At 36.9% G+C, this 27302-nt stretch overlaps 1 protein-coding gene across 1 annotated transcript in view; it reads right to left on the bottom strand.

The window, feature by feature from the left end:
- Nucleotides 1–444: 444 nt before the first annotated feature.
- LOC117337320 overlaps nucleotides 445–27302 on the bottom strand; it is a 50388-nt gene continuing 23530 nt past the window's right edge. Inside the window, exons 12-22 of the mRNA XM_033898239.1 lie at nucleotides 26928–27119; nucleotides 24352–24510; nucleotides 23690–23890; nucleotides 19052–19221; nucleotides 16471–16630; nucleotides 11483–11566; nucleotides 10585–10743; nucleotides 10224–10347; nucleotides 8363–8779; nucleotides 5824–7134; nucleotides 445–4700 (exon numbers count right to left, since the gene is read on the bottom strand). Of these exons, the coding sequence (XP_033754130.1) occupies nucleotides 4663–4700; nucleotides 5824–7134; nucleotides 8363–8779; nucleotides 10224–10347; nucleotides 10585–10743; nucleotides 11483–11566; nucleotides 16471–16630; nucleotides 19052–19221; nucleotides 23690–23890; nucleotides 24352–24510; nucleotides 26928–27119 (3015 nt within the window). The 3' untranslated portion in view covers nucleotides 445–4662. The remainder of the gene's footprint in view (nucleotides 4701–5823; nucleotides 7135–8362; nucleotides 8780–10223; nucleotides 10348–10584; nucleotides 10744–11482; nucleotides 11567–16470; nucleotides 16631–19051; nucleotides 19222–23689; nucleotides 23891–24351; nucleotides 24511–26927; nucleotides 27120–27302) is intronic.

The raw sequence follows: 27302 nt of genomic DNA, 5'->3' as shown, positions 1-27302 counted from the left end.
CTTATTGAAGAATTAATGCGAATCATGCAATATAACTTTGCAATTTCTTGAAGAGTATTCATCAGCGACAATGAAAAATTCTTATGAAAATAATCCACCTCAATGAAGTTTCAGGGTGGGTCAAGGGAGGGACCTATTTTCCAAGATATTCCAAAAATGCATAAAAAATGTTTTTTAAAGGTGTATCACACCATATGAATGACCTTATGCTCTCAATTTAAAAAAATTCTTAAAAAGACATTTTGCATTTTGAGGATTTTGAGATCATCAAAATCCATAATGTTTTTATGTATTTCATAGGAGATCAACATTTGCGAAATGGTTTCAATCACAGGTAAAGTAGGCCTTTTATGGCTGAATTATGTTCAAATTTAGTAGCTTGGCATGAAAACACAAAATGGACCTGCTTTAAAGTATTGATAGATCACAAAAGTAACAACACAGTAATAACAAAAACTTTTATTGTACACTATAGAATCCATCAATATAAAACATTGGCCCATTGGCAAGCACCTTGCTTTCTATTTATTTTAAACATGTTTTTTACAACTCATTTTGAAGTCAACAATGATTAAAACAGTATAACAATCAAAAATATTCAACTAGAGCAGATTATAAGTGTAACTTCCCATCTACATTAACAAAAACTTTTTGAATGAAGAACTTAAAAATAACTTTTTATTTTGATTAAAACATAGTTCAACTTGCTTGAACACACATTCATCATTTGTTACACATCAATTTTCTTTGAATATTTAAGGGAGAACCAGTTACTGGTGTACAAGAAACGTATCACAACCACACTGGTGAGGATCAATCCACGTAACCGGCATCACTTACACACTGGTGTGGATCAATCCACATAACCAGCATCACATACACACTGGTGTGGATCAATCCACGTGACCAGCATCACATACACACTGGTGTGGATCAATCCACGTGACCAGCATCACATACACACTGGTGTGGATCAATCCACGTGACCAGCATCACATACACACTGGTGTGGATCAATCCACGTGGCCAGCATCACTTACACACTGGTGTGGATCAATCCACGTAACCGGCATCACTTACACACTGGTGTGGATCAATCCACATAACTAGCATCACATACACACTGGTGTGGATCAATCCACGTGACCAGCATCACATACACACTGGTGTGGATCAATCCATGTGACCAGCATCACTTACACACTGGTGTGGATCAATCCATGTGACCAGCATCACTTACACACTGGTGTGGATCAATCCATGTGACCAGCATCACTTACACACTGGTGTGGATCAATCCACATAACCAGTATCACATACACACTGGTGAGGATCAATCCACATAACCAGCATCACATCCACACTGGTGTGGATCAATCCATGTGACCAGCATCACTTACACACTGGTGAGGATCAATCCACATAACCAGCATCACATCCACACTGGTGTGGATCAATCCATGTGACCAGTATCACATACACACTGGTGTGGATCAATCCACATAACTAGCATCACATCCACACTGGTGTGGATCAATCCACGTGACCAGCATCACATCCACACTGGTGTGGATCAATCCATGTGACCAGCATCACTTACACACTGGTGTGGATCAATCCACGTGACCAGCATCACATCCACACTGGTGTGGATCAATCCACGTGACCAGCATCACATCCACACTGGTGTGGATCAATCCACGTGACCAGCATCACATACACACTGGTGTGGATCAATCCACGTGACCAGCATCACATACACACTGGTGTGGATCAATCCACGTGACCAGCATCACTTACACACTGGTGTGGATCAATCCACGTGACCAGCATCACATACACACTGGTGTGGATCAATCCACGTGACCAGCATCACATACACACTGGTGTGGATCAATCCACGTGACCAGCATCACTTACACACTGGTGTGGACCAATCCACGTGACCAGCATCACATACACACTGGTGTGGATCAATCCACGTGACCAGCATCACTTACACACTGGTGTGGACCAATCCACGTGACCAGCATCACATACACACTGGTGTGGATCAATTTATGTAACCGGCATCCCATAATTACTGATATGGATCAATCCACATAAAATGGTATGGATCGATCAATGTAACCACACTGGTGTAGATAAATCCACATACCGTAACTGGCATCAATTCCACAATGGTAGGAAGCAAAACATTGAAAACCAGAAAATGTACAATGGTTTTTGTACACATGTAAAATACAACCTCCATTCTATATTTAAAATCTGTTAATTCTTTATAAAATTTGTTGTAGAAATTTTGGAAAGTCAGGAAAGACATACATTGTACACAAGTTTGTAGTACCATTTTTCTGAACACATTTAGAATATGAAAGTAAAATGTGTACTAGACAGCATCGATCATATAAATGTAAAAAATATCGGGAAGTGGATTGCTATCACTCATCAAACACGGTCATCATTTCACACATGTTAATAATCTAAAAGCATACAGATGTTAAAATCATGATTTATTTGATTTAAAGGAAGCAATTAAAAAAGTTTTTTATCATTTAATTAGCATCTCTATATCTCACAAATCATATAAACAGATACTCAGGTAAAATGCCAGTGATCATGACTCATAAGGTTTTAAAAATAAACAAACACAATCTGAGAAATGTACTTTAACACCGAAGTACAACTCAAACATGTAGCAGATTAATATAAGAATATCACGTTCAATTTAACTCTGTACAGAGTTACATTGGACAATGAATTTTGATTTGATTGTCTTTAATTCAGCATTATACTAAATACTGTCCTTACAACATTACTGTACACGTGCAGGCAGGCTAGAACATGAATTACCAAAAAAAAAAAAATTCTCAAAATTGATGAGTAAAATGTAAGACACCTATCTAAAACATTTAAATTGTCTCACTGTAAGGTGTTTTGCTTCAACACTACAAGAACATCTACAAGAAAACCGACATTAATATGTTATCCATCAATCCACTAATCCTATCCAATTAATATAGGGACGCTGACTTTTTAATGCATAATCATGAATGGATATAAATGCCCATTAGTCTGTTAGATGACTTATCTGATATACCTAGAACTTTTTTTTTCAAAAGCCAAACATGTTCTGAAAGACTTGTTTTTGGCTCAGAAACTCCCATTCACACTTTCATCATGATACAGAATACTGGTCAATGGAATAATGTATCAGAATGCTCACCAATTTTCCCCAAACATTTTAGACAAAATTCAGTGTCACTAACATTAACTGGTGCTTCACCTGTAACTAAGGAAACATCGCCATGGATACATAACTAATAATATTTCATATCAAGTTTGACGAGTTTGCATGCAAATTAAAATACATGTACATGTATATTGATCTTAATTATATGTAAATGAACAAATAACTGGCGGATTATAAATGCATCATAATTGAACAGGTGCCCCTGAGGCCAGTCAAAGGAGTACAAATACCAACAGTTTGTAAGAGTCATTAAAGGAATGGAATAAACTAATTATTCCTTTAAATTGTGTCTCAACAATGGTGATTCCAGGTCAGCTGATTGAGATTGTGAATTAATCCAAATATAAACTCCTGGTCAGGATCCTGTCAGGATACCATTACATCCATTGTGATCAGCCTGATGTTAGTCAATTCTTAAAAACATATTTCTTACTAAAATTATTTTCGAACACACTTCTCGAGAGGTCACAGAGGATAGGGGATTTTCAGCATTCAATTCAAACACAAGTTCCACCCACCTGGTCTCATTAACACATTGTATATGTCATAAAAGTCTAGTAGACCTGTTAACATCTCTCTGTTAAAGCATGTCTTGTAAGGAAAAGATACATCTGGTATATTCTTTAATGTTAATACCAATATAACACAATTAATTTCTTTAGTATTGTATCATACTAGTTTACAGGATGTGATTCTCAAAACACAAACACCTATTTTGTGTTAACATTGCTAACACCTATTGTTTGGTAATTTTTTGTTATCATCAATCATGATAAATAAGTGAATAGGGCTCTTAAAAAACACAAAAGGGGCATGGCTTGATTCATAAACCATGTACAGGGGAAAAGTTCCAGGTGAAATCTGGCTGTGGAAAATAAAATTTCTTTATCCATATATATCTTTAAGTAGCAAAAATAATCTAGTCTTTTGTTAAATGACTGAAGATTACATTACAAGATCAGCGAGGTAAGGAACTTTTATTTTTTCCTGAAAAAAAAGGTGCTGGTGCACTTCTGGAGGCAGAGTGTTTATTAGGTTGAATACAGTACTAAGAGGTAACTATCATGTCATCCACTTACATTTTATCATGATCGTACAGTAATCAGACAGTTATGGGAGATTATATTGGCTTTACAAATTTGTCCATCAAAACAATTTGTGTATAAAACTTTGAAACGCAGACCATAATAGAATTTCTGAATCTAACTTGTAAGTTATAACAGCACTCTGTTACACTCCACATCGTGTTACTTCACACTCCAGGTCAAGGCAGCAAGTTAAATGTTGTCCGACAACTAACAGTGGACTTGTGTATACTATAGGGTCAATAGAACACAGGTTTGTCAGAATACTTGGATGTACCAGTACAGGAAGGAAAGACATTACATGTTTAACACTGTCATCCCTTGTTAATTTTCACTGCTGTCACATAGATTGATTATAACATCTGAAATAAAACAAATATTGAATTTTGTAAAAATGAATCAAGAAAGTCATTATAATGCAACATACAGAGACAGTTTTAACATCATGGGTTCAAGTAACATGTCAGGTCAGCAAAGCCAACCATCAAAGTCCCCATTGACTGCTTGACCATTAAGATATTTATCCACTGTAGGCACAATTATGAATTTTGATTCAAAAAGTAACCCCATTCAATTTTCAGCAAGTGATATTTATATTAACAAAGTAAAACCCCGCTAATTTGAATTGACCATGTTAATAGTTTGAGGAACACAGGGTATTTGATGACTAGCAGTTCAAGTTATCCCAGGTTAATTACAAGGAATATATAAGGATGCAGTTGTGACAAAGCAAGCAGTTCGATGAATATGGGTATTTGAGGAATGCAGATTTGAGTAAGTGGGGTTTATAGGTAAAGAGTACAGTTTTACTTTAACAACTCAAGGATGAATATCTGGTTAACTTTTCACTATTCTTGACAATTCTAGATCAAACTTTTCATTGATCATGTTTGAAAAGTGAACATGAAATAAACATTTCAGAGTTACAACAAGAGGCCCATTGGGCCTGTATCGCTCATCTGCCATTATTCCGAGAAGTGTCATTCATTTGATTATTATTTGGTTAAGTTGGCAGCCATTCACTGGCTAAATGTCATCACTCTAAGCCTGTTGTTTTTAGAAGAACTTGTTTCATTGTTTTGGATAAGTTTGACCATTGTGACCCTGGATATATAAGTCAAGGTCACTCATTTACACAAATCAGGTAACCCTTCGTCCTTGTATGTAACATATTACCCAACCTAAGGCCTCTTACCATCCTTAAAAGACTATAGCTATTGATAGGATGTTAAATAATACAAAGCCAAACATCTTGATTATTGAGAAGAAGTTGTTTGAATATTTAAGAACATTTGACCCCTATGACCTAGAAAGTACCTGAAGGTCATTCATTTCAATCCAACATGCTACAGGTCTATTATCAGGTCTCTGGGCATCCTAGTTTTTGAGAAGAAGTACTTTGAATGAAAAGTTGTAGACAGACGACATAAGCTCATTTGACACTTTGGGCTAAGAAGCCCATTATAACTCTGATCAATCACTTACTATTGTTTGCTCTCCTGATCCTACGCTGATGGCCAGTGTCGTCCCCTGTCGGCTCCTGTTTAATGTGGACATGGGAACGTAACAGGGATTCAGGTGTGGAGGTTTTCCTCAAACTTAGCCTTGACCTTCCCCTGTGAGAAGACGATGTCCCACTGACAGGTGGAGAATTAGTAGCAATAGGGCTTCTATTGTTTGTTGATTGTGAAAGAATGGGGGAATCATTAGATGTCTGTGTAGAATGCTGTTTAGTTTGAAATTGACTCAACACATTTTTGTCCACTATTGATACAAGCCGTTTGATGGGAGAACTTAATGCTGACGAGGCTGGTTCTCCCGTCTGTACTGTAGCGGGACTGTTCGTGGCTTGTTGACTTTGGCTTTTTCCAGAGGGCATAAGTGGAATGTTACCTCTACTGATCCCAGGATAAGCTTGGGGAAGTTTGTAGACTCTACATGAACTGGCTTTTGGTACATCCTTTTGATTTCCTTGTAATGTGGATGTACCTACTACAGATGCTGGAATCGCTGCTTGAGTCAGAACACTTTTGTTTGACACAGTCTCACTTCCTAATCTGTTGCTTGTTGGAGTTGTAGACTGACTACTTGCTCCAGGAAGCATCACCATTTCTGGATTACCAACAGAAAAATACAACTTGTCACCAAGGCGTGTGTTTCTTTGTTGTCTGGCAGTACCGTCAGCTGATTGACAAACAGGTGAGTTGACAGTACAGATAGATGCGAGAATCCTGCATGGATGTGTAGGAATAACACCAGGGGTTCCTGCAGGTCGAGGCCTGGTTATGGTCGAGGACACATTAGGTACTGTAGGTGATGTTCCAGACCTGGTTGGACCTACAGTCTGAGGGCCGGTCATGGGTGATATTCCAGACCTGGTTTGACCTACAGTCTGAGGCCCGGTCACAGTCGAGGAGATTTGTGGAGATATTCCAGGCCTGGTTGGACCTGTAGTCTGAGGCCTGGTCACGGTTGAGGAGATTTGTGGAGATATTCCAGGCCTGGTTGGACCTAGAGTCTGAGGCCTGGTCACAGTTGAGGAGATTTGTGGAGATATTCCAGGCCTGGTTGGACCTAGAGTCTGAGGCCTGGTCACGGTTGAGGAGATTTGTGGAGATATTCCAAACCTGGTTGGACCTGTAGTCTGAGGCCTGGTCATCGGTGATAATCCAAATCTGGGGTGACTTATGGTTGAGGACCTCACTGGCATCCTTACAGGGCTAGGTTGTATTTCGGTATATGAATGAAGGTCGGGTAAGGTGTTCTGCAGCCAATTCAGTTCAGGCCCCGAAACTTCTACAAGGTAAATATAGATCAGGTATCTAAATACAACGTAAACAATCTGATACTTAAATTGAAATTCATATTTTCTTAATTTTTCAAGTACATACCCAGGTAATAAGAATCCCATGAAAATTGAGGCATCAGAGATGTAGTAGAGATTCATGAAGATATCGAGAATGTATATTTTTGTTTTTTGTTTGGTTTTTCTCTCTTTCAGTAGCTGGTGGCAATTTCAGTGAACATAAAACAAACTGCCACAGGTAGAAAAAAGAACATCAAACTACACACCTCAGATCTTCACCTGAGGTTATGTAGGCCAACACTCTAACCGACCCAATTCTAGTGGCCCCATGAGAGTGTAAATGCTACTTGTAGGTGAAGTTAGCTTTGTCTGTACCTCCTTTTATCCAGTAAAACACAAAGGTAAGTAAAAATTGTACATGTTACCTTTAAACTTAAGAGAATACATCCAAATAAGTTAAACCTGTTTGACAAGAATGCTGTAGCTTTACAACATACAAGGGTTGATTGATACGTTGTGAGCCTCGTATTGAAGGAGGTACTCAAGGATGTTCTTTTTAAGTCCTACTATTCTCTGACTATATAGAGTCATGTACCCAAGGACTGGTCTCATTTGGTTAGTTTATATCGACGAGGTAGCACTCTAAAGAAAACAAGACAAGCGGCTTTTGCAAAATGGACAAAATCGGTTAGGGTTAGGGTGAAAGAGTCTGTCATTGCCATGGCTGCTATTCATGATTGTGGCTTTAAATTGATTGAGCATCCGCCTTATTCACCTGATCTCGCTCCATCAGACTTTCATCTATTTCCAAAACTGAAAACAGCTATTTCAGGCACACTAACCCTAACATGCAGTGGAAGACTTTCTGAACAGCCAAGAAAAGGAGTTCTATAAAAGTGGCATTGAGGCCCTTAAACACCGCTGGCAAAAGTGCATAGATACTGAAGGGGATTATGTTGAAAAGTAATACAATATGTCCGGCAAAATTCAAATCCTTCAATATGAGGCTCACAACTTATCAATCAGCCCTTGTATTAAATCAACTGCAGTATATTTTTGAGTCATTCTGACCTGTATTTTTGGTAGTTATATTGGATGAAGACTTCTTTGATACTTCTCTTGTATCACTTCTGTATATAAACAAATAAAATATTTTTTTTACCTTTTATAATTCAACTCTGTTTCTCTTTATTTAAGAATATTTCAAATTCCACTGACCTTCAAGGTTGCTGGAGGGTTCCCACTCCTTTTTGATGGAAGTACTGGATATCACTTTGGTGGACCCTGGCTCCTGCTTCAGGTGCTTCAACACGTCAGTCACATGTGTGGAGTTTGATGTTTCCATGGAAACGTGCTGAGTGTTGCCATGGGAATCAGTCATCAACTTGTGTGTCCTTCCATAGGTCATCGTAAACATTTGGGGACCAACCGGGTTAGTCCTGGCTATCTGTAGGCCAGAGGGACCAGGCAGGGCGGGGTCGACCTGTGGACTTGGATTATCCTGACCAGTTAATGTCTGATTAGGTGGTATAGGACTGCCCTGATCAGATGTTGAGTCGTGGGTTGGTGCAACAGGCAGAGAAATGTTTGCATCTGTGTGCAGACTACTCACAGACAGCACAGCTTCTGTCACGCCTAAAAAACAACATTTCTAAGTTATAGTAAATTTCTGAGCAAAAAAGAAGTTTGTAATTGGGCTTTAAACAGCAAAATACAGACTTTATTGAAATGTGCAGCAGTAAATATTTACCATTCATTTTGATTCACAACTGGATCTACATATAAATTCCTGTCTAAGGTAAACCTGATTTTGAAACATGTATTTTTACTCCTAAGTCTGGGCATGTCACCTTGCCCTTAAATATCAACATATTGTACAGTAATATGTACGGTAAACCTATTGTGTCATTCCCAGGTTGGGAATACCAGCCCTTACAAGATATCATATAGTACCATTAGTAAGCGGGACATCTTTTGATGTGCCCACCATTGAATGATCCATATCAGTTAAATGCAAGACTGATCTTTTCTCTTCTTTCACATTTCTTTCAAAACATTTTATAACTTTATATAACACTATAAGCAGGAGCAACCTGCTATGTCAAAATCCAAAGTGGCTGCCTGACAGACATGTTGTTTTTTTATCGATCCCAAAATGCATAACTAGGGACCTAGGGAAACATACATATAAAATTTGAGAAAGATCACTTCAGTACTTTCTGAGAAAAAGCGATAACAAACTTTAATTGTCAAAATCTTAGATGACTGCCTGTCAGCCATGTTGTTTTCCAATTGGTCTCAAAATGCAATGTGCACAACTAGAAACCAGGGGGAACTTCCTTAAGAAATTTGAGAAAGATCCCTTTAGCACTTTCTGAGAAACAGCATCATTAATCTTCAATTATCAAAATCAAAGATGGCCGCTTTTCAGCCACATTATTTTCCGATCGGTCCCAAAATGCAATATGCTTAACTAAGGGACCAAGGGGAACTTACATAATTAAATTTGAGAAAGATCCCTTCAGTACTTTCTGAGAAACAGTGATATAAATCTTCAATTGTTAAAATCCAAGATGGACGTCTTTCGACCATATTGTTTTCTGATCGGTCCCAATATGCAATATATGCACAACAAGGTACCAAGAGGAACTTACATATGAAATAGGAGAAAGATCCCTTTGGTACTTTCTGAGAAATAGCGATAACAAACTTCAATCGTTAAATTCCAAGATAGCTGCCTGTCGGTCATGTTGTTTTCCGATCGGTCCAAAAATGCAATTGCACAACTAGATACTAAGGGGAATTTACACATGAAATTTGAGAAAGATCCCTTTAGTACTTTCAGAAGTAGCGATAGCAAGAATTGTTTGCAGACGGATGGACGATGGATGCAGGGCGATTTGAATAGCCCACAATCTGATGATGCTGGGCTAAAGAGTACGTCCCCTAGCCTTTACAAGATCCTGTATAGCACTATTAGTAAGCGAGACCTGTTTTGATACTACAAAGAGTACATCCCCTAGCCCTTAAAAGATATTGTATAGTACCATTAGTAAGCGAGACATCTTTTCATACTAACTCTCAAACAGGAGATCCTTGAGCAGTTTTGTTTGACTAGGTGCTTCCCACAATGGCTCAAATGCAGCCTGGAGCATAAGGCACAGTGACAGACACACAGACCTCACGTGTGATACTATATCCTCCTGAAACAGTAACATCAAATTAATAATTCTCAAATATCATCAATTGTTTCTCATAGATAAGCAAAAATAATTTTCATATTGAATGAATACATTTTTTCAAAATCAAAAAAGACAATTTTCATCCCATTTTTTGTTTTTTTTTTAATTTTGACTTAATAATACTTGCACTTTAATCAGACAAAATAGGGTTGGTGATTTTCCTGATCCTGATAAGCTAGAAAACCACACCATACTAACCTTAAGCTGTACAAGGCTATCTAGCAGTGTCTGTGAGGCGTCCCCAAACATGTTGTGGCGTTTGTAATCCACTGCTCCCGCCATGGCCTGCTTAATCCTCATGAACATCCCCGAGCCACTCTCATCCCCACAGTAGGTGTACGTCTGGTCCAGGTTTTCCTGTAGTTGAGATGATCATATTGTTTACTTATTTTTCTGGAAGGTTCATACTGAACAGTAAATTAGGATTTTTTTTTTTTTTTTAAATTCCAGTGTTACTCAAAGTGCCAAGGCCTCTCATAGATGCTGTGCATAGAACGATCGAAATAAAGGAGAAAAGCAAGTAGTATATAGATACAAGTGCAATCAATGATTGCGAAAGCTCACCGGCGGCAGCAATATACTATGCATTCATTTTTTATGTATGTATAAGCATATCATTTTGAAATTGTATGTCACATAATATCGCTCCTAGACCTCTAATGGATGTATAAACCAAATAAGAAGGGTGATAGGTGTATACTTTTGGACTTACCGCCAAAACTTTAAAGTGAGTTTTGGAAAGTCCATAAAATGGTAAAATGCGAAAAAATCACAATTTTTTTTTCTGAATAATTTTGCCATAACATCACTCCTAGACCTCTAATGAATGTATAAACCAACTTAGAAGGGTGGTAGGTGTATACTTTTGGACTTACAAGCTTTCCAAAAACTTACTCCAAAAACTTTAAAGTTTTGGGGTGGGACGCCGACGCCGGGGTGACAGCATTAGCTCTCGGTTACTCGTAACCGGTGAGCTAAAAATCTACACCAAAGTAAAAATCTAACAGTATTTGTAGCTTAATTAATTGTGTGGATTTGTTCATTAAAAATGTACCAGAATATTTACTACAGAACATCATTAGCTGTTTGGTCATACCTGGACCGCTGGGGTGATGACCCGGCTGATATCACGCTGACGGGACACAACCAGTTCCTTTAGGTTTGTCATCATCTCTGCTAACTACAGAAAAAAAGGCTTCACAATTAATACCAGCCAATCAGAACAACATTCATCACATCCTGCCACAATATTACATCGTCCCGTTATCAGTGCCACAACATCACATCGTCCCATTATCAGTGCCACAATATCACATGGATAGCAAATTACTATTAAATGAAAATACCACTATATTTGAATTTATACTCAGAAGGTCTAAATTAAACAAAATAGTATCCTTTTGTCTAGTCTAAGTCCACAATCACAAAAGAAACAAATTCACTCATATCAATTAATTTTATTGCATAAACTCATACAAAGTTTTCCTATGCAAAACACAAAAAATTCCATGCCTCCAGGCAGAGTGAACATCAAGCCATAACATTCCAAATTTTATACAGCATCACAGGGATCCTTCCATCTTATAATTATCATAGTAGTGAGAGTACATTGAATTTTTTCATTTACCTGGATCATAAAAAAAAAAAATTGTTTTCAAACACTGGCACTTCATACTCAGGACATGATTCTTAGAAATGGGTTACCAGATAACAGAAAAATAGAAAAAAATCTCTTTTCTTTTGATAATAATATAATTGCAGGCAAATTTTAAGTAACAGTGAACATTCTTGTTTCATAGATAAATTGTAATCAAGCTACATTCATTTGAAAAGCATTCAATTACCAATTTTGACTTCCTCTATCAGATCCAATTGCCTCAATGTCTTTAAACAAAGAAGCTTAGCCTTGACAGTTCATAAAGAATTTGCTACTATACTGACTGTACATATAATTTCACTATTTGATCCCACCCAACAGGGCCCCATGAGAGCCATTTCCTACATTCATGTAGAATATCTTGCTTTCTTGAGCAAGATCTTTTAATTCAGAAGTAGTACTTATTTGTGTAGCAGGCCGGGTTTTAATTGTAAATAATGTACATAGTTGTATGGTCGCCTTCTAGCTTCGGGCTAGGGGGAATATCCCTTTAGCTCAGTCGGTAGAATGGCGGACTAGTAAGCAGAGGGTCGCGGGTTCGATCCCGGCTGGCTGCACACTTCTACTCCTTCAACTGTTACATTTGGAAGATTTTCTTTTTTATTTCCGATTCCCACCCACACACACTTTTTGTATGTATACATTGATACATATATATAGTATAATATATACATTGGATTTCCTTCACCAAATAATGTTTCAGACCTTATTTCAGTTATTTGAAGAATCCATCCTGTCATTCATAGAACCACCAGTGATTTGAAGGGTTTACCTCCTTGTTTATAACCAATTGGGACACATCCTTAGGCCTCCAGCCCCTGGGGAACCTCACAATCCTTTTAACCATTGATCTACTTTATTTTATTCTCACCATATTTGATTAAAATTTATTGTGCCTTTTGTAATTAAGGACTTGAAGAGATTTTACAGAATTTAACTATATAACCCTTATTGTGCATCACCCCTCTGGCCCCAGGGGAGCAACAACTTCCATTAATATGTCTTTAGATCTCTTTCAATAAAAAAAAATATGAGAATCTACAGTTTATTATGAACAGACAGCAATTCAAATTGTAGATCTGTATTTATTCTTATAACAGTATGGTGAAAATAAACAACTCACCAATAAAAATTATTGTAGTTCAATATATGATTTTTGAAAAAAAAGTACCCAGGTAATATTTTCAAAATAAGGACTTCAATCTTGAGACAGTCAAATTTTCATTCAGGCCAAGGTGAAATCAATACACATCTCATCAGTAAATATCCTTTCTTTTCTTGAGAATATGTATAATCTATATCAGTAAGAGATCCCTGAGTTGGACAAGTGTTAATGATCAACATTGAATAATGAATTGGTTCTATGACTATGAGAGACTTATTTTTCTCTCTACTCTTCCATTCTTTTCTCTCAATCATTTGATAATTTAAAAAAAAAAGTGAGATGGAGCTCACAGCCTTGCATTTAGATCTACTTCTTCATAAATATAATAGTTCTGTCCATTAGTTCACGAGATATTTGAACCAGCTTGGTTTTTTTTCTTTGATAAGTTAATGTTCCAGCCTACAATGGTTGTAGATTGCATTCCATGAAAAACTGACTGCCCTGTGTCTGGCCCAATCCACAGTGAATCATTCCTGTGAAAAGAACATACAAATGAAATTAATCTTTTATGTCTGCAATAACATTCTCCTTGTTCTTTGTCACAGGACTCAATTTGTTGATGTGTTTACTTCATACTATTTAAAATGAAATTCATGCAGTGCTTTGTGTCCTGAAGTTCCCATAATTGTTCAGTGTATCAGTGGTATTTTTGACTTTGACAGCAACCATGTGATTTTAGTCTTTACAAATGTATTTGAAATTTCATCAGCAAAATTAATATGAAATATTTAATCTAACCATTGACTTAAGGAAAATAAATATCACACATAGTTTTACAGAATTTTTACTGTTTTTTAATTAAATGTAATTTTTATGTTGAGTAATATTATAAAATGGTGCTGTATATATGTATTTATTTAATACTGTAATAAAATGTTAACCTTATTTTATAGCTTCTTATACTTTATAAAGGGCTACTGGTGATCAAATTTCACAGTATGAATGGAACCTCTATATAAAGGGCACCTGTCTATAAAGGGCACTTTTGTTGCTTCCCTTGGGTGGCCTTTATAGACAGGTTTGACTTTAGTAGACTTTTGTAGTATAATGCAACTAAACACAATACCAAACTAGCTTTTGATTTAAATAATTAACTAATTACTGATTAATTTACAAAGTAATTTTGTAATTTAAACAAATGATGTAATTTTCCAAAACTATTTAATGATTGAGTAGTCTTTAACATTAAAGCTTATAAAAACATTTGAAAATGCTTGTCACATTTATAAAAATAAAACTGTTTCTTTCTCAGATTTTATAATAAAAAAATTAAAAAAAAAAAAGGATTACAACAGTGGTAATTTTACTGTCCTGATAAAATAAATACTGAAGGGAAATCCCCACTGAATTACTCGAACCTCTTTGTAGATGCCCGCGCAAAGCTACATATGCACATAACAGAAAGCACACCTGGTGATTATCAAACATTCCCATCGGTATAACAGTAGGCACACCTGGTGATTATCAAACATTCCCATCGGTATAACAGTAGGCACACCTGGTGATTATCAAACATTCCCATCGGTATAACAGTAGGCACACCTGGTGATTATCAAACATTCCCATCGGTATAACAGTAGGCACACCTGGTGATTATCAAACATTCCCATCGGTATAACAGTAGGCACACCTGGTGATTATCAAACATTCCCATCGGTATATAGAGTCTATCTTCTTATTTAACTCAATTGGGTATTTACATATTATGTTCCCAATGAAATGATTACTAAATTTAAATCTCAGAAAACGCACATTTAGGAAGGAATGGATGCAATGTATGACACCTGTAAACTACACCCCGATTAGCCCAAGTTTTCTCTGGCCCTGTCACCATGTCTGGTGTAGGAAAAACTCGGGCTACACCCCGATGGGACTTACTACAAGTACACAAACACAGACGAAATCTTGTCAAATAACCAATGCAGGTATTTAACAGGTATTACGTCCACTATTACGGCCTGCATGTGGCCTTTCAGCTGACGAAAACCATGCAGTGGGTGTTGTAGCTTTTACAATGTTGAAGTGTTAAAAACTTACAATTACAGCTTCTGAATTTATGTCAAAATCTCCATGCGTTGTTCGTCCTCTTCCAGTGTGTGCATTTTGTTTGCAGAATACTACCAAGTCTGCATTCGGAAAGTGCATCCTAGGTAAAATGACCCTAAAGGAAGTTTACAAAATCACCGAACTCGTAGGGCCTACCCGTCGACCAAACTTCAACTTCAAGTTTTACTTCCAGTTCCGACTTTGTCCCGCATTCCACCTCTTCTTTATTGACAGTAACGGACGAGTGGACTTAATATATGTCAGCTGCAGACGGTTATACTCCTTTCTTATATAATTTTTAAAATATCGAACCTTTTATAAATGTAAATTGTGTTTTTATCGCTTTCTCTTGGCCTGGCGGTTCGTCTGCTCTCGAGGCGAGCTGTCAAATTTTCAATCACGGTCACAAATGCGTTTTTGTGATCAGGAACGGTAACTCCTTTGTCCGAGGAGTTCCGAATCTACGATACATTCGGATCGGTGTTTGGAACGTCCTTAACAGCTAACAACTTAAGTCCCAAGGACTTTATAAAGTCACTGACATAGAAATATCACAAAAGGACAAGGCTAAATTGGCCTGTATCACTCACCAGTATAAATCAGATTAATACCTTATAATCAGAGGACTTTAAGGAATAATACATGTGACTTTCAATGTTGATCTAGATAATTCATGTAGATTCCAAACTAAGACACAATCATATGCAAAAGGATTTTTAACACATTTGATACCTGTTACCATGAATGTAAGCCGAGGTCATATAAATTTTTGTTACCATGAATGTAAGCCGAGGTCATATAAATTTTAACAAACTCGATAGGTTTTCATCCCAGAAATAATATATACTGCCCTATTATAATGAGTATCTTTGTTACAGTCAGAAGTCTTTTTAAAGATTTTCCAACAAATGATTCATGTGACCTTTAAAATGGGAAAAGGTTATTCTTTTGCTGAGGCCTTGTCTACTCCTCTGGGCCATCAGAGCCAGCAACTACATATTTCCTAGTTTTGATACATATTTTTGCAATGAAAGTTTCAAGCAAAATTTGATTAAAATTGGTTCAGAGAATTTTTTGAATTTAAAAAAAATGCCAATTGTTCATGGACAGATGATTCCAGACAAAAGGCAATTCAATAGATCAATTGAGACTATAACTAACACATTAACTGATTAGTACTAATGATACTATTCATAACAAAATCACTGATTCTCACCTTGTCCTTAGCACTATGGCAGAGCTGGGTGCTGACCCTCTCAATCTGGATCCCGGGTACTTCCAACGCCTGGAGCTTTCCACCAAGCTCCCTCACGAATAGGGTCAAGGTCATCATCAGTAGACTCTTACATTCCTCTAGGGTTCTCCACAGTAGGCCACTGTCAAAATACATCACATTTACATTAAACGTCTCCACAGTAGGCCACTGTCAAAATACATCACATTTACATTTAACTTCTCCACAGTAGGCCACTGTCAAAATATATCACATTTACATTTAACTTCTCCACAGTAGGCCACTGTCAAAATATATCACATTTACATTTAACTTCTCCACAGTAGGCCACTGTCAAAATATATCACATTTACATTTAACTTCTCCACAGTAGGCCACTGTCAAAATACATCACATTTACATTAAACTTCTCCACAGTAGGCCACTGTCAAAATACATCACATTTACATTAAACTTCTCCACAGTAGGCCACTGTCAAAATACATCACATTTACATTTAACTTCTCCACAGTAGGCCACTGTCAAAATATATCACATTTACATTAAACTTCTCCACAGTAGGCCACTGTCAAAATACATCACATTTACATTTAACTTCTCCACAGTAGGCCACTGTCAAAATACATCACATTTACATTAAACCTCTCCACAGTAGGCCACTGTCAAAATACATCACATTTACATTAAACCTCTCCACAGTAGGCCACTGTCAAAATACGTCACATTTACATTCGACTTCTCCACAGTAGGCCACTGTCAAAATACATCACATTTACATTAAACTTCTCCACAGTAGGCCACTGTCAAAATACATCACATTTACATTAAACCTCTCCACAGTAGGCCACTGTCAAAATATATCACATTTACATTAAACCTCTCCACAGTAGGCCACTGTCAAAATACGTCACATTTACATTCGACTTCTCCACAGTAGGCCACTGTCAAAATACATCACATTTACATTAAACTTCTCCACAGTAGGCCACTGTCAAAATACATCACATTTACATTAAACCTCTCCACAGTAGGCCACTGTCAAAATACGTCACATTTACATTTAACTTCTCCACAGTAGGCCACTGTCAAAATACATCACATTTACATTAAACCTCTCCACAGTAGGCCACTGTCAAAATACGTCACATTTACATTCGACTTCTCCACAGTAGGCCACTGTCAAAATACATCACATTTACATTAAACTTCTCCACAGTAGGCCACTGTCAAAATACATCACATTTACATTAAACCTCTCCACAGTAGGCCACTGTCAAAATACGTCACATTTACATTTAACTTCTCCACAGTAGGCCACTGTCAAAATACATCACATTTACATTTAACTTCTCCACAGTAGGCCACTGTCAAAATACGTCACATTTACATTTAACTTCTCCACAGTAGGCCACTGTCAAAATATATCACATTTACATTAAACCTCTCCACAGTAGGCCACTGTCAAAATACGTCACATTTACATTTAACTTCTCCACAGTAGGCCACTGTCAAAATATATCACATTTACATTTAACTTCTCCACAGTAGGCCACTGTCAAAATATATCACATTTACATTAAACCTCTCCACAGTAGGCCACTGTCAAAATATATCACATTTACATTTAACTTCTCCACAGTAGGCCACTGTCAAAATACATCACATTTATATTAAACTTCTCCACAGTAGGCCACTGTCAAAATACATCACATTTACATAAAACTTCTCCACAGTAGGCCACTGTCAAAATATATCACATTTACATTCGACTTCTCCACAGTAGGCCACTGTCAAAATACATCACAATTACATAAAACTTCTCCACAGTAGGCCACTGTCAAAATATATCACATTTACATTCGACTTCTCCACAGTAGGCCACTGTCAAAATACGTCACATTTACATTAAACCTCTCCACAGTAGGCCACTGTCAAAATACATCACATTTACATTAAACTTCTCCACAGTAGGCCACTGTCAAAATACATCACATTTACATTAAACTTCTCCACAGTAGGCCACTGTCAAAATATATCACATTTACATTTAACTTCTCCACAGTAGGCCACTGTCAAAATATATCACATTTACATTAAACTCTCCACAGTAGGCCACTGTCAAAATACATCACATTTACATTTAACTTCTCCACAGTAGGCCACTGTCAAAATACATCACATTTACATTAAACGTCTCCACAGTAGGCCACTGTCAAAATATACCACATTTACATTAAACTTCTCCACAGTAGGCCACTGTCAAAATACATCACATTTACATTTAACTTCTCCACAGTAGGCCACTGTCAAAATACATCACATTTACATAAAACTTCTCCACAGTAGGCCACTGTCAAAATACATCACATTTACATTAAACTTCTCCACAGTAGGCCACTGTCAAAATATACCACATTTACATTAAACGTCTCCACAGTAGGCCACTGTCAAAATACATCAAATTTACATTAATGACGACCACCTTTAATTCATCTGTCACGTCACTAAGCTTGTGATAAAACATTAACAATAAACATTGAGTGATTAAAATATACACTTTTACCTGAAAACTTTATCCCAGCACACACTGATACATCTATACATTGGCTCTGATAACTGTTCATTAAAGTCGATGGCGCCGTAAGTCGGGGACTTGTATACCCCCTGGCGTCTCACAGTACATTGGTACGCCTTCCAATGGAGTCCTCCTTCAGATTTCTCCTCTCTGTTGGGCTGTAACACAGCATACACAGTCAAACTTTAAATGTCAATTATTTCAGAGAAAAAAACAAGAGCTGTTGGAGAACAGCATAGCTCGTCTCGCAAATGTTTGTCAATAAATAATTAAAATATATTAATTGGAATGGTTTCGCAAATTGCATTAATACTATTTATATTGTTTACTTGATCAGATTATGTTTTGTGAATTCATGCATTTGGGAGACAAGCTATGCTGTTGTAGATTAAATGAAGATATTAAACACAAATGTAATTGCTTTTGGACATATTTCTTCAATTTTTTGACAACATATCCTAATGAGAGTTGTCTCCCTTGAAAAATGAGACCGGTATAGATTGTCTATTGTGACGTTTTCATATTGTTTTATATTCAGTTTCACCCCAAGAAAGGATAGTGTAACTCCATAGGGACTCTTTTACCAAATATCAGCACCCTAGTACAATCATAAAGTAATGTGTTAAAAAGCTTTCAACATTTGCACGAAAATTTCAAAAAAATATTTCAGTTTAACTCAGGAAAGGGATAGTTCAACCCCCACAGGGAACCTAATACCATGTATAACTATGCCTTTCAACACTCACAATATAATGTTAACACAAAGTCCAAAGATTTAAAAACAAAAACAAAACAAGAGGCCCATGGGCCTTAACGGTCACCTGAGATTTGAAATATTTCAGTTTATTTAATTGACCCTTTTTGCCCCCCCCCCCCCCCCCCCGGGGCCCCCATCAGCCCCTTGGGGTCAGTCAGGGCCAACATATGCATATTATCAAACTTTCATTCCATGCTGAAAATGTTAACCAGAAAGAATTCCAATAGAAATCAAAACAAATCAGTCAAAAATGTGATTTCCCTATATAAAATATAGTAAAATTTACCCCTTCCCCAGGGGAAAACTTGTGACCCCAGGGTCATACATTTAAAATTTCAATAAAGCACCATAAGACCCTTCAAACTATAAAGAGTATTTGATTCCACCTTATTTCAGTCTTGAGAAGAAGATTTTTGAAATTTCAGTCAGGGCCAACATGTGCATGCCATCAAACTGTCATCCCATGCTGACAATGTTTACAAAATTAGAATGAATTCCAAAACAAATAAAACAAATAAAAGTCAAAAATGTTATTTCCCTATATAAACTATAGTAAAGTTTACCCCCGCCCTGGGGGCTAACTTGAGACCCCAGGGTCATGAAATTCACAATTTTGGTAAAGCACCTTCAGACCCTGCCATCTATGAAGTGTATTTGATTCTATCATATCTGAGAGTAGAGAAGAAGATTTTGAAATTTCAGTCAATTTGGCCATTTTAAGCCCTGCCCATCAGCCCCTGGGGGTCAGTCAGGGCCAACATGTGCATGCCATCAAACTGTCATCCCATGCTGACAATGGTTACAAAATTAGAATGAATTCCAATAGAAATAAAACAAATAAAAGTCAAAAATGTTATTTCCCTATATAAACTATAGTAAAGTTTACCCCAGCCCCGGGGGCTAACTTGAGACCCCAGGGTCATGAAATTCACAATTTTGGTAAAGCACCTTCAGACCCTGCCATCTATGAAGTGTATTTGATTCTATCATATCTGAGAGTAGAGAAGAAGATTTTTGAAATTTCAGTCAATTTGGCCCTTTTAAGCCCTGCCCATCAGCCCCTGGGGGTCAGTCAGGGCCAACATGTGCATGCCATCAAACTGTCATCCCATGCTGACAATGGTTACAAAATTAGAATGAATTCCAATAGAAATAAAACAAATAAAAGTCAAAAATGTTATTTCCCTATATAAACTATAGTAAAGTTTACCCCCGCCCCGGGGGCTAACTTGAGACCCCAGGGTCATGAAATTCACAATTTTGGTAAAGCACCTTCAGACCCTGCCATCTACGAAGTGTATTTGATTCTATCATATCTGAGAGTAGAGAAGAAGATTTTTGAAATTTCAGTCAATTTGGCCATTTAAGCCCTGCCCATCAGCCTCTGGGGGTCAGTCAGGGCCAACATGTGCATGCCATCAAACTGTCATCCCATGCTGACAATGGTTACAAAATTAGAATGAATTCCAATAGAAATAAAACAAATAAAAGTCAAAAATGTTATTTCCCTATATAAACTATAGTAAAGTTTACCCCAGCCCCGGGGGCTAACTTGAGACCCCAGGGTCATGAAATTCACAATTTTGGTAAAGCACCTTCAGACCCTGCCATCTATGAAGTGTATTTGATTCTATCATATCTGAGAGTAGAGAAGAAGATTTTTGAAATTTCAGTCAATTTGGCCCTTTTAAGCCTTGCCCATCAGCCCCTGGGGGTCAGTTAGGGCCAACATGTGCATGCCTTCAAACTGTCATCCCATGCTGACAATGGTTACAAAATTAGAATGAATTCCAATAGAAATAAAACAAATAAAAGTCAAAAATGTTATTTCCCTATATAAACTATAGTAAAGTTTAGCCCCGCCCCAGGGGCAAACTTGAGACCCCAGGGTCATGAAATTCACAATTTTGGTAAAGAACCTTCAAACCCTGCCATCTATGAAGTGTATTTGATTCTATCATATCTGAGAGTAGAGAAGAAGATTTGTGAAATTTCAGTCAATTTTGCGCTTTTTAGCCCCACCCATCAGCCCCTGGGGGTCAGTCAGGGCCAACATGTGCATACCATCAAACTGTCATCCCATGCTGACAATGTTTACAAAATTAGAATGAATTCCAATAGAAATAAAATAAATTAAAGTCAAAAATGTGATTTCCCTATATAAACTATAGTAAAGTTTAGCCTAGCCCTTCCCAAGGGGCAAACGTGAAACCCCTGGGTCATGAAATTTACAATTTTGGTAAAGCACCTTAAGACCCTTCCATCTATGAAGAGTGTTTGATTCCAGCATATCTGAGAGTAGAGAAGAAGATTTTGAAGTTTTAGTCAATTTGACCCTTTTTGGCCCTGCCCCTTAGGCCCCTGGGGGGTGGGGACCATATAATTTACAATTTTGGTTGACCTTTAGCCATAGAAGCTTCCTGCCAAATTTCATAGAATTTGGTTTGTGGGTTTTGGAGAAGAAGTCGAAAATGTAAATTGTTTACGGACGCACGACGGACGACGGACGACGACGGACAAAAGGGGATTAGAATAGGTCACTTGAGACTTTGTCTCAGGTGACCTAAAAACACAGATTTAAAAAAAAAAAATATTTTTACTCCAGGAAGGGATTGTCTTACTCCATAGGGACTCTATTGCCAAATATAAGCAACCTTGTACAATTATATAGTGATGTATTAAAACCTCTTAACAATTGCACCAAAAACTTAACGCAGAAATATTCTAAGTCCAAAAATTTGAAAATTCTGGTTTTTTCCCAAAAAAATCTTTTAGTTTAACTCTGGCAGGGGATAGTCTAACCCCAGAGGGACTCTATTGCCAATTATCAGCACCCTAGTACAATTATAAAGTGATGTATTAATACCTTTCAACACTCGCACCAAAAACTTAACGCACAAATATTCTAAGTCCAAAAATTTGAAAAATTCTGGTTATTTCCCAAAAACATCTTTTAGTTTAACTCTGGCAGGGGATAGTTTAACCCAAGAGGGAGTTTATTACCAACTATCAGCACCCTAGTACAATTATAAAGTGATGTATTAATACCTTTCAACACTTGCACCAAAAACTTAACGCAGAAATATTCCAAGTCCAAAAATTTTCAAAAATCTGTTTTTTTCCCCAAAAAATCTTTTAGTTTAACTCCGGCAGGGGATAGTTTGACCCCCACAGGGACCATATTACCATAAATTACTATGCCTTTCAACACTTGCACCAAAAATTTAACATTTGGAAAACCAACGCCGACGCCGGAGTGACAACATAAGCTCTCACTCTTCTTCGAAGAGACGAGCTAAAAAACTAGAATATTCTAGATATTATTAAAACTAGAATAATTCAGATATTGTGAAATCTAGAATGATCCAGATACTGTGAAAACTTGAATGATCCAGATACTGTGAAAACTAGAATGATCCAGATACTGTAAAAACTAGAATAATCCAGATTCTGTGAAAACAAGAATGATCCAGATACTGTGAAATCTACAATAATCCAGATACTGTGAAATCTACAATAATCCAGATACTGTGAAATCTACAATAATCTAGATTCTGTGGAAACTAGAATAATCTCAATGCTGTGGAAACTAGAATGATCTAGATCTATATTCTGTGGAAACTAGAATGATCCAGATACTGTGAAATCTACAATAATCTAGATTCTGTGGAAACTAGAATGATCTAGATCTATATTCTGTGGAAACAAGAATAATCTAGATGCTGTGGAAACCAGAACGGTCCAGATGCTGTGGAAACTAGAATGATCCCAATGCTGTAAATGTACTTATTTTGGCTCATTACTGAAGTTAAACAGACTCCAGTTCTTTTTTACTTTCGGCAGTGATTTTCCAGTTTTTATTTCATTACCTTAGACCCCCATTTGGAGACAGTATCATTGGCAAAAGACATTGCAGAAGCAACTCCATCTGCCATCTTTGTCTCTATACTTTTGCAGAAGATCTCTCCGATGTCATGACCCAGACGAGATAAAACTGGCTCAAACTTTTCTTGTAACTCCTTCGAGTTTTCTTCTACTGCTGATTTAGCATCCCTCCGAGTTCCTTTACACTAAAACACAAACAAGAGATTTGACGTGGCATTATACATATACTGTCATAGTGAGTGATACATTCTTGTTTCATAATACTGTCAGGGCTTTTTCTCATTGGTTTGGCCCGATGTCTCATTATCTCATTTTCGGAAGAAAATTGGGAAAGATTTTTTCAGGAGTAAACTGCAAACTTCATTAATTTGGCTTAAATATGAAATAATTTCAATTGGAAATGGTGCCATTAATGGTCCAAAAGAGCCCTCAGAAAAAGCCCTGTACTATTACAGTTGTAACTATGTAATTTTTGAGAGGTTCTGTTTTTAGTACAGAAAAAAAATGGGAAAAGAAGAGAACTTGAAAGCATCAAATTTCAGGGAAAAAAATGAGTCTGATAAACAATTTCCGCAAGACAAATGTGACATGATCACCCAATACATACATTTCTGAAAGGTTAACGTGTCAAATTAACCTAACGTACCGTGGTGCCATCAGCCATGATGTAACTCTGTACATCAAACACAAACTGTCCTAGGGTGCGGATCAACCTATCTACATGCTGTTGTCGTCTTGATGATGTGAGCTCGTGAATGTAGCGGCGCAGCATTGGAATCTGAGTATCCTCTGTAGTATTAAATACCTACAAATAACAAAAAGTGACATCCGAGACTTACATTTACAGTAAAAACATATCTTAATATCTTATAATGAATTGGTTTCAGAACTGATATTGAGGTTTAGTACGAGTGACCAGTTGTTACTTTTTGTTTTCTTTTTTAAACACTACATAGCTAGTGATAAATTTCCTATCAATTGGAACCTGGTGCAGCTGTCAAACAATGTCAGCATCACAGCTGATCTTGGGGAGAATACTGCATACTGTACTTGATGGGCAATAGTAGGAAATAAAGGGATTTTAAAGGGAGGGGGCTTCTTCCCATATGAAGGCCTAGTTCCAAAACTAGTTTCATACGTTTTCAGCACATGGAAAATACATAACATAGGACAGGCTATTGCCAAATGTTTTGAAGTACAATTGTAATTCTAATTGATGTCAACCTTTTAAAGATAGGCATTCCCACTTGTAATTTCTGGTATTTGTTTGGTAATATTTTTTTACCTTTTCACATGAAAAGACAAGTGCATACAGTAAAACCTCGCTATATCGCCACCTTCTGTTCTCCGCGATTTTGGTGATATAACGAGTTTGGCAGTATATTGGGTTTGCTGTTCAAACCCGAGTTTGCTGTCCAACACTATAGCTAGTATTTCTGTAAAAACTGTAGACTTTGAAAATCTAAAACAATTTATTCATATCAAAATATTGCAGCGAACTGTACATAGATATGCTTTGATAACAAATAAATATCAAATCTAATTATTTTACCGAGAATGTCATCGTAATTTTCATCAAATGGTCTACAGTGATCGCAACATGATTTTCAAAGCTACCTTGTTTAACTGTGTGCATGTTCTACCGGGTGCCGAAAAATATATGGAGTGTTGATTGTTTTGCCTTCAACTGACAAACTAACAGAAGAAACTGTTGAAGAGATAAACATTTCTGAATGTCTGATTCAACTGTAGAATGCTTGTGTTCTTGAAATTTGACAACGGTTCATTATGAACTTGTGCGGGTAAAGCTTTTAGATCTGTGTACGGGGTGTACGATATTGTTAACGTTGCGTCATCACGTGGTACAATACCTCTGTGTATCCGACATCTTACTGTTATCTCTGGAGTAACAGAGTCCCATGATATTTTAACAAAGCGTGTAGTGGTATCACAAAAATGAGTTTTATTCATTGTAACTTACGAAAGAAAGACCACAAAGCACTAGCCATGGTTTATTGATTTAATGTGTGTACACACGCTTACGGTGTGTACAGCTAATTATCTGTCAGTCAGCAGTCAGTCACGTAACAATAACATATAAACACACGTCCTTCTGGACTCAATTTGGCGATATTAACGAGGTCAAGATGATATTATTTTTACCATTTGTTCTCGAAATATGATGGCGGATGGCGATATGCGAGTTCGGCGGTAAAACGGGTGCATTAGCGTGGGAGGAAATCCGTTCTGAATAAATTCATAGCGATAAGTGAGTTTGGCAGTATAATGGGTGGCGATATAACGGGGTTTTACTGTATATGATAAAGTGTAACTCACTGAGAGGTTTTTCGCTTGCCTGCATACAGTAGTTGTTAAACTAGTTTTTACTTTTTTTCTATAACATTACATGTACACAATGCCCGTCAGTAACAAAGTGCAAAATTTCACTTTGATCGGACGAGTGCATATTGATGTTGTACAATCCATAGTAAAAGGGAGGTAACTCTACTGATCATGTGCTTATAAACGCAGAGTTGGCAGCCATGAGTTTCATATTTGATACTGTTTTCATCTAAACTGACCTAGATATTGTGTTTTCGACATACAGAAAGATTTGTTTCAGAATTAAGATTTCCATGCCAAATTAAGGACATACTGGTAGCTATGGCTTGTCCTCCAAGTGTCAAAACTCATTTAGGGTGTCAAAGAACTTATGTTTGTTTAGCGTGATGCGAGCTCAATTTACCACTCCAGCTAACCTGCATATCCTGTATTAATTGACCTACCACCGTCACTGTTAACCAATGGATCTATTTATCTCTGCCACTAATTAAGGGATGAATGAACCAGCCAGGTATTAAAGCTCTACAATAACCAATCACCAGGTCTAATAATTATAACACCTGGTCATCTGACCATCACTTTAAGTCATCCATTTATAGATTTAATAGTTCGTTAACTGGGCATAAACAAACACAATACTCAAAATTGATAGTATCCTTTATTCATTGTTTTTTTTATATAATCATATTTCATTGTTATTTTATTAATATTTACCTTTAAATGTCACAAAAGTTCCGAGACAAGAGCAATATCAAGGAGGGGGCTTTTTACTGTATGTAGGTCTGGTTCCAAAAGACTTTAAGAAGGGGGAGGGGCTTGAATACTTGTATACATTCAACTAAGTAGAAACTAAAACCCTACCAGAACGGTTAAACTTACAGTGGGTGGTCCATCGTTGGTTAGAAGGTTCTTCATCTTTTGGTATTCCATGGAACTGACACAGAACACCTTCAGATTTTCTGCAGTTTGACCCATCTCCTCGTCATCATCGTCACTGTTGTAATCCTGATCCTCATCCTCCATTTCATCGTCCTCCTCAGCATTTGTTAACCCTGCCTTTCTTTTCATCTCCTGGATAAGGGCACATGAAAAATTATTTTTCTCTTTAAATGGAGTCAGATTTTTAAATATTAATTTACCCATGAATGAAAACTAGTCATTCTGATTTTATAATAAAGAACTCTACCTGAAATGGTTATTTCATTTTTATACTGAAAATATGTAAATTTATCTATCTGCATTAATATGTCTTTA

This window comes from Pecten maximus, chromosome 11, assembly GCF_902652985.1.
Source record: "Pecten maximus chromosome 11, xPecMax1.1, whole genome shotgun sequence".
Lineage (NCBI taxonomy): Eukaryota > Metazoa > Mollusca > Bivalvia > Pectinida > Pectinidae > Pecten > Pecten maximus.
Note: the sequence above shows the minus strand (reverse complement) of the source record. Positions and strands in the feature narration are given on the sequence as shown.